This window comes from Cetorhinus maximus, chromosome 23 (genome assembly GCF_964194155.1).
Source record: "Cetorhinus maximus chromosome 23, sCetMax3.hap1.1, whole genome shotgun sequence".
Lineage (NCBI taxonomy): Eukaryota > Metazoa > Chordata > Chondrichthyes > Lamniformes > Cetorhinidae > Cetorhinus > Cetorhinus maximus.
The window spans coordinates 26315052-26324828 of NC_135901.1; the positions used below are offsets into that span (position 1 = coordinate 26315052).

At 45.0% G+C, this 9777-nt stretch overlaps 1 protein-coding gene and 2 long non-coding RNA genes across 3 annotated transcripts in view; 1 reads left to right on the top strand and 2 right to left on the bottom strand.

The window, feature by feature from the left end:
* The window catches only part of LOC144698444 (uncharacterized), a 50076-nt gene extending 43298 nt beyond the window's left edge, over positions 1 to 6778 (top strand). The window contains exon 7 of the mRNA XM_078570384.1: positions 4098 to 6778. Coding sequence (XP_078426510.1) covers positions 4098 to 4724 — 627 coding nt within the window. The 3' untranslated portion in view covers positions 4725 to 6778. The remainder of the gene's footprint in view (positions 1 to 4097) is intronic.
* LOC144697374 (uncharacterized) overlaps positions 1 to 9777 on the bottom strand; it is a 232790-nt gene that overhangs the window by 191832 nt on the left and 31181 nt on the right. The gene's annotated exons all lie outside the window — the stretch shown is intronic.
* Positions 1 to 9777, bottom strand: part of LOC144697459 (uncharacterized) — a 296931-nt gene that overhangs the window by 48167 nt on the left and 238987 nt on the right. The window lies entirely within an intron of this gene.

Here is a 9777-nt window from a genome sequence, read left to right on the forward strand (position 1 = left end):
TTCATCCCACCTGCTGAGACACCAGCGAGTTCACAGTGAGGAGAGACCTTTTAAATGCTCAAACTGTGGGAAGTGCTATAAAAGTTCCAAGGAACAAATGTTCCATCAACATGTTCACACTGACGAGAGACCGTTCAGGTGCTCTCATTGTGGGACTGGGTTCAGGTGATCATCTGACCTCACTGTACATCAGCGCACTCACACTAGGGAGTTCACTTGCTCTGAGTGTGGGAAGGGATTTACTACCTCATCCAACCTGCTGATACACCAGCGAGTTCACACTGGGGACAGATCATCTCATGCTTGGAGCGTGGGAAGAGAGTCAATCAACCATGCACCTTTCTGAGACTTCAGCGAGATCACACAGGGAGAGACTGATCATCTGCTCCATGTGTGGGTGGGGATTCACTCAGTCATACAGAATCACTTGCTCCGTGTGTGGGAAAGGATTCACGGAATCAACTGACCTGATGAATCACCAACAGGTTCACACTGGGGAACGACTGTGCAGGTGATATGAAAGTGAGATTGGATTCATTAATTCATCCAATTTCTGGACACACCCACGAATTCACACTGGGCTGAGACTGTTCACCTGCTCTGTTTGTGGAAAGGGATTCACTCAGTCATTTAAACTTCTGACTCATCAGTGAGTTCACCCTGAAGAGCGGGCGTTTGCCCTGTGTGTGTGTGTGTCTCTGTGTAAAAGGATTTGATCATCATCACAGCTACAAAAATGTCAAATATAAAGTGGGGAGAGGCTATTCACCTGCTTCCTGACTGGAAACACATTTCCCAACAATGGATATTGTACTTATCAGAGATCATTGAATTCATTTCAAATTGTTACAGAGTGTTTGTCCCTAAAAGCTAAATATACTTTGTGTTTTTACAGAATTATCTGTATCCCTTTAAACAAGCTTGGAAACTAGGAAACACTGAGACATTGGTTTAATAATTTTATTTCTATTACATAACCCATTACATACAGAGACCATGAGATTACTGGATACTCACGGGAGGCCTCATCATAAAGAGTTGTGTGTGCATTATTCTAATCTGATCAGTCTGATCGAAGGTAGACATGGTCCAGGACCCCAAGCTTTTCTGTATTAATCCCTTTTGACTTTAGTAACGTCTTTCTAAGTTGATAATAACATGTCAACACATTCTGGTTATTTGTTTATCAAAACAGGACATATTAACCCATTAATTCATCTTGTAAATGATGTAATCCTCTTTAGTGAGTCCGTGTGATACTGCCATTGTGTTTCTCATGATCTGTACCTGAATATCTCATCTCTTTCTGAAAGGCTTAATAACATCTTTGTACTCAGTTAATCTCTTGACCTTCTGGCTCAGTGTTGAGAACATACATTATCTGTCCTTTCAGATAATTGATCTATTCACAGGTTCCAATCTTATCCTCAGTGTGACCTCCTAGAACCTACTCCTATTACAGATTCTTAATTTTAATGTGTGTAAGTGTCTTTACTATTGAGAAATGTTTAATAAAGTTATTAGAATTATTCAGGTCTTCCCCACCTGGCCTCCCACTGTTTACATTCCCCACTTCAAGGCTCAAGAAGATTCTTCATTTTGTAGCTTCAAAGGTTTTCTCTTGGTCAGTGAAAACATTTCCATTCTTTCTCCTTGTAACCTATCTTTGAATTCTCTTCACCAAGCAGACCTTCAATATAAGGGGAATTGGCATCATCTGTAATACCAGCAGGAAAGTAAATGCTGTGATTATCCAGATGCTGTGATGTTGTTCTGTCACTGGGGATGATCAACCAGGATGACAATAAGCTGCTCAATGTTAATGTTTGTTGTTTCCTATGTCCCAGATGTTGTTCAATATTGATCTAAAGTACAGAGAAAACAGTGGAATTTTATGCCCAAAATTGCTCACAGTCACTGAAGGATAATATTGACTTGAATTTTTGTGACCTTGTGGCCATTACAAACACTGACTCTTTAACCCCAGTATGAGGTTAGCTTATATTTCACCCCTCTCCTAACTACACTCAGTTCTGTTGAAGGGTCATTGGACTCGAAACGTCAACTCTTTTCTTCTCCACCGATGCTGCCAGACCTGCTGAGTTTTTCCAGGTAATTCTGTTTTTGTTTTTGTTGAGGTTAGCATGTGTTGTCCATCTGATAGGACAGGAAGTGTTCCTTTGTGTCTGACTGTGGTTCACTGTGTATGACTGCGTAGTTATGTGTTCATCAGTGTATATGTGTGTGTGTGCAGGTCTCTGCGTGAAGGTGTCTGCGAGCTTGGTTTAATGTGTGCTGCTTCTTTTCAGCTGCCACAAAAACCTTTCTCTCTCGTAGCAGACGATGTTGTTTTGCTGAGAATCCCGTTGAATGAATTGAATGGCACCATTCAGAGATTCTTCATCTCTGAGGCTCTTACTGAAATAATCCCCGCTGTCTGTCCTGAATTAATTCATTTCATTAAGAAATGTTTGGTCCGCACCCACAGGGTTTCATCTGTTCAAAGCCACAAACAGGAAGGTCCAGTTTTCTCCTGGAGTTCGAGACAAATCAGCTTTCAAAATGATGCAGAGTTTCAGCCAATGAGGGAGATCTGGGCTCAGCCCCGCCCCCTCATTCACCCCGATTGGTTGGAGGACCAGTTGCACCAGTTGGGTCCTCCAGCCCCGCCCCCCTCTCTTCCTATTGGTCCGGGGCGCTGGCGTCAGTCACTCGGCTATTGTCTCTGAGGCATGCGCAGTGTCGATGATGGCGGACGAGCTCAGCGGCTGAGGTACCGGTGGCTGGGTCAGGAGGGAAGGAGGGAGGGAGGGACCTGAGCCGACGAGGGGGTTGGGAGGCTTCAGAAACACCGCGTGTAGGCCCCAAGCCCCGACTGCAAAGCTCTGATACGGCTTTGAACCAGCGACAAGCTGCGGGGCTTCTCCCTCCCGGGAACAGGCCCAGGTTAACGGCCGCCATCTTGGGTCAGCGAGTGGAGGATGGTTCACATCAGAGGATGGGGGAGAGGGGGACAATAAATAAGAGGTTACACTTTGGGCTCAAATCAATGAGGAATCTGATCTGTGGGAAGGAAGGAAACCCTGGGAGGTGGGCGGGGAGGATTCAGAAACACCCGCTGGAGGCCCCAAATCCCCAATAAGAACCTGCAGGTCCTGTGTTTGCAGCTCCGGGTCGTCTTGCTTTCTCTGCGGCCATCTTGGTGAAGCATCAGAGAGTGGGCGGGGCTTCAGGGTCCCAGTGACCAGGAGAGAAAATGATTCATTGTTTTTCTTCTCACCCTGCAGAGGGGGTCTCGCGATAACTTAACGCAGCCAGAGTAAGAGGGAGGGGGGAAAAGTGGGTGTTGAGGAAAGGAAGGGTGGAGATGGTTTGGCAGGGTGACCAACTCTCATGGCGAAAATTAATGGACAGTCTGCCTTCGGAGTCCATATGAGGGGGTGTAGGGTGGGGTGCTCCCTGAGCTGTGGAGAGGCTACCAGAGCTGTTGGAACATGGAAACAGTGGGGGACGGGATTATGGACAACCAGAAAGGTCCAATTTATAGGACAGTGTTCCAGGACAGTTGACTTTCAAATAGGAGACATTCCTGTAAAATACTGTACGGTCGGTCACTCTGGGCTTTTGGATCCAGAACAGGGAGGAGGATGAGTGTGTGGGATGAGGATTTACTGCTTTGCAGGAACAATTGAGGAAAACATTTTCCATAGAAATTGTAATTGTCTGTTCAGAATTTCTATCCTGTATTCACAGTGATGAGTTTTGTAAACATCCTTTCTAGGGAATTGGAACGGGTGGATTTACAGACAGGAACCTCAAGCTGAACATCACAGCATGATCTGACAGTCACTCAATTCACCAGGACCTGAATATCATCAGCCTTTCAATGTGAAAGGAGAAGTATTTCTCTCCTGTCTGTGGGAAAATATTTCAGTGAGACTGGAAAAACACTGGGACACACACAGCCGAGTGAGAGCATTCTAGTGCATTGACTGTGGAAAGAACTTTAACCAGTTACACAGCCTGAAAAAACATCACCCCATTTACAGCGGGGAGAAACCATACACGTCTTGTGTGTGTGGACAAGGTTCAACTGATTATCCAACCTGGAGAGACACAAAGACACCAGCACCATGGAGAAACCGTGGAAATGTGAGGACTGTGGTAAAGGATTCAATTCTTCACCCCGGCTGGAAATCCATCGACGCGTTCACACAGGGGAGAAGCCGTTCAGCTGTTCCGTATGTGGGAAGGGATTCACTCGGTCATCCGGCCTTCGGTCACACCAGCGAGTTCACACTGAGAAGAAGCCATTCAGCTGCACAACCTGTGGAGAGAGGTTCAAATCTTCATCCATTCTCACTGAACACCAGCGAATTCACACGGGTGGGAGACCATTCACTTGCTTCGTGTGTGGGAAGGGATTCACTCAGGTATCCGCTCTCCAGTCACACCACCAAATGCACACCAAGGAGAACCCATTCAGCTGTACTTCCTGTGGAAAGAGCTTCAGGCAGTCAATCGACCTCAGTGAACACCAACGCACTCACACTGGGGAGAAACCGTTCACCTGTTCCGTGTGTGGGAAGGGATTCCCTTGGTCATCCCAACTGCTGACACATCAGCAAGTTCACACCGGGGGGAGACCATTCACCTGCTCCTCGTGTGGGGCGGGATTCACTCAGTCACAACACCTGCTGAGACACGAGCGAGTTCACAAGTGATTACAGGGGTTGGACTCTGCTGTTATTGCTGCTGTTAATCACACCCAGGACTGATAGTCTGACAATATTAGATTTGTTTCTGCTGGTGTTAACAACCCTATAGCTGACTGCAGTTTAATATTCTGGAGATGTCACTGATTTTTGGAGCTGCAATGTCCCTTTTTAAAAGTGCTATTTGTGACCTTTCCCATTAATACAAGAACTCTCAACAGGAACTAGTTTACTCTAAAATAATGAACATTTACTTGAATCCTAAATTGATCTTTGGTGCAAAATCTACAATTCAGTGTCAGAAAGCTTCCACTAATTACATCTCCAATTAGAAAGTGCTGATTAATCCTTGCTGACAATTCTTCCTGACTTAAACATTCTTCACAGTGGCACCTCCATTTTGAAATTAAATTATCAAGGAACATGAAACAAAACAGTAAAATATTTTACAGGCACATCAATAAAAGCTTCATCAATCAACAATGATATTGATGAAGTTTGGAAGTCGCTGATTCAATCATTTCTGACACAGCAGCAGCAACATTTGGTAAAGGTGGAACCCACAACAAAGACTGGTTTGAGACCTACTCAGCAGAGATGACGTCTGAAGCAAAAAGCAAAGCCCACCTAATGCACAACAAAAACCCAACAGCCAAGTACTGTGTGCAGTTCTGGTCACCATATTATAGAAAGGATAGAGAGGCACTGGAGAGGGTACAGAGAAAAATTAACAAAAATGATACCAGAAATGCATAATATAGTTTGTGTGGGTTTACTTTTCAGATAAGGACGAACAAACTGGGTCTCTTTTCTCTTGAAAAAAGACATTGAAGGCTGAACTAATCGAGGTCTTAAAATGAGGAAAGGTTTTGATAGAGAGGATACAGAGAGAATGTTTCCTCTTGTGGGGAAGAGTAAAACTAGAGACCATCAATATAAGATAGTCTCCAAGAAATCCAAGAGAATTCAGAAAAAAACTTCTTTAACCTAGAGAGTGATGAGAATGTGGAACTCACTACCATTTGGGGGTGGGTGAAGTGAATGGTATCGATGTATTTATGGGAAAGCCAGACAATCATATGAGGGAGAAGGGAATATCAGGTTAGGATAATAGATTTGGAAGTGGAAAGATGGGAGGAGGCTCGAGTGCAACATAAACACTGACATTGACTGGTGGGGCCGAATGGCCTCTGTATATCCTATGTAAGGCTTCAACTGACCATCCAACCTGGAGAGACACAAGGACACACACAACATGGAGAAACTGTGGAAACATAGGGACTATGGGAAGGGAATCAGTTCTCCATCCCAGCTGGAAACTCATCAGCTTAGTCACACTGGGGAGAGGCCGTTCACCTGCAACATTTGTGGGAAGGGATTCACCAAATCATCCAGCATTCACAGTGAGGAGAAACCTTAAAACTTAGTGTGTGTGTGAGAAGAGATTCACTCAGTCATCCAGTCTCCGGATACAGTCTGTAAGAATTCTTTCTTTGTCTGTGTCTTTATATAGTCTGTAGGAGTTGTGTTCTTTCTTTGCCTGTGTGTTGATCTGCAGGGTAGAGTCTGTGGGGGTGATGTCGTGCTTTGAACCGGCTTGTCCTAGTTTGGAACTGTGAGATGGTGGAAGTGCAGAAGTTCTATGTAATCACAGAGGAATGTGTGTGCTCTCAACAACAGGCGAACGCTGTTCAGATGAACACACCTGTGATTGGACAAGAGCCACATGATTGTGCAGTGAAATGTCCATGGACAGTTCTGATTGGTGGCCTCAGGGGAGCCAATTGGCGGGTTTTTCCAGCATAAGAACAGTCGGTCTGAGGGGCTTGGTGCAGTGGAGAAAAGAACAAAGGAAAGAAGATAAAGAAATGAGAAAGAAGCAAGAAAGCTGGAAACTCCACAAGAAAACCAGAAGCTACAAGGAAAAAGAAGTGCGCTCTGCTGTCCAGATACAACATGGGAAGTGTAGAGTTCACGTTGTTCTGTAAATCACTGTCTGAACTTTTCGTATAGAAGTTTGTCCTGCCTTTCTCTTAATAAAGTTGCTCTATAACTGAACTTTATGTCACGTCTGATCCTGATTCACTTTGTGTGTCCAGCCTCGCTGCCCATCAAGTTGTCCACTCTGATCAGAGACCTTTCAATTGTGTGAAGAGTTTTAAAAGCTCTAAAGATCAGATGAAATACCGACTCACTCACACTGGAGAGAAACCATTCACCTGCACTGAGTGTGGGAAGGGATTCACTCAGTCATTCAACCATCTGACACACCAAGTTCACATCTGACTGTATTGGTTGGATTTTGTTACCCTGGCCACTGTCTGAGCTTGAACCAGGGGCGTAGTGCTACTGGAGCACCGCTCCGGCACCTCCTGAGCACCGCTGGATGGTAGACACTTGCTGATTGGCCATCCGTTCTGCTGCTTCATGTTGGGTTGTGATGGTGGCGGTGGCCAGGGCAATGTGGCTAGAGGTCCAGCTGTCTCTGTCCAAGCGGTGGTGGGAGATGGTGCTGTGGGGTCCAGAGGTGGAGAAGCGAGGGCGGCCTGGACCCTGGACTGTATCAGCTTCCGCTGCTCGATCACAGGGAGCTGGAGGTCAGCCTGTGTGCAGCTGCCGCCTGAGCTGTGCGGCCTGATACAGCTCTGGATCCTGGTGCTCAATTAAAATGGGCTTTCCGTTCTCCCCGCCGAGCAATGTGTCCGGGAATGAGCTCGGCTCCTCCTGGAGCAGCTCAGCAGCCTGAACATGAGCGCTAAGTGCCTGAGCCAACTGCTCCCCACCTCCCCCAGGCCTTGGCTGCTGCCTCCACCTCAGCAGCCTCAATGTGTCCGGGAACCAGCTGCAGGCCCTGCCCGGGGTCATCCTCCAGCCTGGCCTCTCCCTCCTGAACTCCATCGCCGCCTCCAATCACCTGATTAAGGACCCTGGAGTCCATCACCTAACAGCCCTGGGTGTCGGGCTGTCAGCTCAATCTAGGCAGCCTTTAATCACCTTTCTATTGTGATAGATATTATCCTTATATAATTACATATAATATTTAAAAACCTTTATATCGTCAGGCAGGCAACAGTGACCTATCCTCTCAATGTGGCCCACAGAGTTTTCTTACAGTTTAGTAACTTTAATAACCTTTATATAGTTTTATATATAATCATGTATAATATTTAATAGCCTTCCTATAATGTGGCAGCTAAAACCCAATCCTCTCAATGTGGCCTCACAGTGCTTTGTAAGAGTTCTTTATTCTTTCATGGGATGTGGGCATTGCTGGCAAGGCCAGCATTTATTCCAAAAAAGAGCCACATGCAAACTACTTGTTGCATCAAGAAGTTTCTCCTCATGTCGCCTCTGGTTCTTTTGTTAATAACCTTAGTGTTCTCGACCTTCTGCCGATGGGAACAGTTTCTCCCCATTTACGCCATTCAGACCCCTCATGATTTTGAACACATTAAACAAATCTCCTCTCAACCTTCACTTCTTCAAGGAGAACAGCCCCAGCTTCGCCAACCTATCCACATAACTGAAGTCTCTCATCCTCAGAACTATTCTTGTAAATCTTTTCTGCACCGTTTGTAAAACCTGCACATACTTCCCGTTGAGGCAGGGCCATTGTTTCATGAGGGTTCATAATTTAACCTAAATTAAAAGCAAATTACTGCGGAAGCTGGAAATCTGAAACAAAAACAGTAAATGCTGGAATAACTCAGCAGGTCTGGTAGCATCTGTGAGAGAGAAACAGAGTTAATGTTTCAAGTCCGTATGGCCATTCTAATTTAACCTACTTGCTTTTGTACTTTGTGCACCTATGTATAAAATACAGATTCAGTAGAATTTATGAACTGCTTTCCCAACTTGCCCTGTCGCCTTCAATGGTTTCTTCACATATACACCCAGGTCCCTCTGCTCCTGCATTTTCTTTAAAATTGTACCGTTTATATTATGTCACCTCTTCTCATTCTTCTGACCAAAATGTATCACTTCACACTTCTCTACATTAAATTTCATCTGCCACATGCCCATTCCACCAACCTGTCTACATCTTCCTGAAGACTATCACTATCCTCACAGTTCACAATACTTCCAAGTCTTGCATCATCTTCGAATTTTGAAATTGTGCCATGTATACCCAGGTCTGGGTTATAAATATAAAGCAGCCACCCCTCCATATCCCATACCCCCATTCAGAAGTCAGTACAGTCTTCTGTAATTCATTTTTTTAATACTATTGAATTAAATTGTTTCACAATGAAATTCTAGCTATGCTAAAGCCTAATGTTACAAAATGCCTCATGGTTCGAAATAAAATGCCTATCGGCACTAATATTTTTCACTTAAAAAGCAAAGTTTTATTGACATTTGGGGACTAAAATGAGCCAAATATTAAACAATGAACATTCTCCACTCTCAAGATCCGCCGTTTCCAGCTTCTCTCCAGAAACAGCCTCAAACAAAGAGACCAGGACTCTCCGAGCATGTGCGACCCACCAGGTTTCTGGACCGTACGGGATTGTGGTTAATTGGGCTGCCATTAGAGACCAAGTCTTTGTTCATCTTTGTCTAAATCTGGGGAAATTAAGATGAGATTCTGCTGACATGGGGGGGGGTTGGGGGGGGTGGGGGAAGGTGGGACAGGTAGAGCTGGATAGAGGGCCAGTGATAGGTGAAGATAACCAAAAGATGTCATAAACAAAAGGACAAAGGTGTTGAAGGTGGTGATATTATCTAAGGAATGTGCTAATTAAGGGTAGAAAGCAGGACAAGCAAGGTACAGATAGCCCTAGTGGGGGGTGGGATGGGGTGAAGGAATCGAAATAGGCTAAAAGGCAGAGATAAAACAATGGATGGAAATACATTTAAAAATAATGGAAATAGGTGGGAAAAGAAAAATCTATATAAATTATTGGGGAAAAAAAGGGAGGGGGGTGGGGGGGATCGGAAAGCGGGTGGGAATGGAGGGGAGAGTTCATGATCTAAAATTGTCGAACTCAATATTCAGTCCGGAAGGCTGTAAAGTGCCTAGTCGGAAGATGAGGTGCTGTTCCTCCAGTTTGCATTGAGC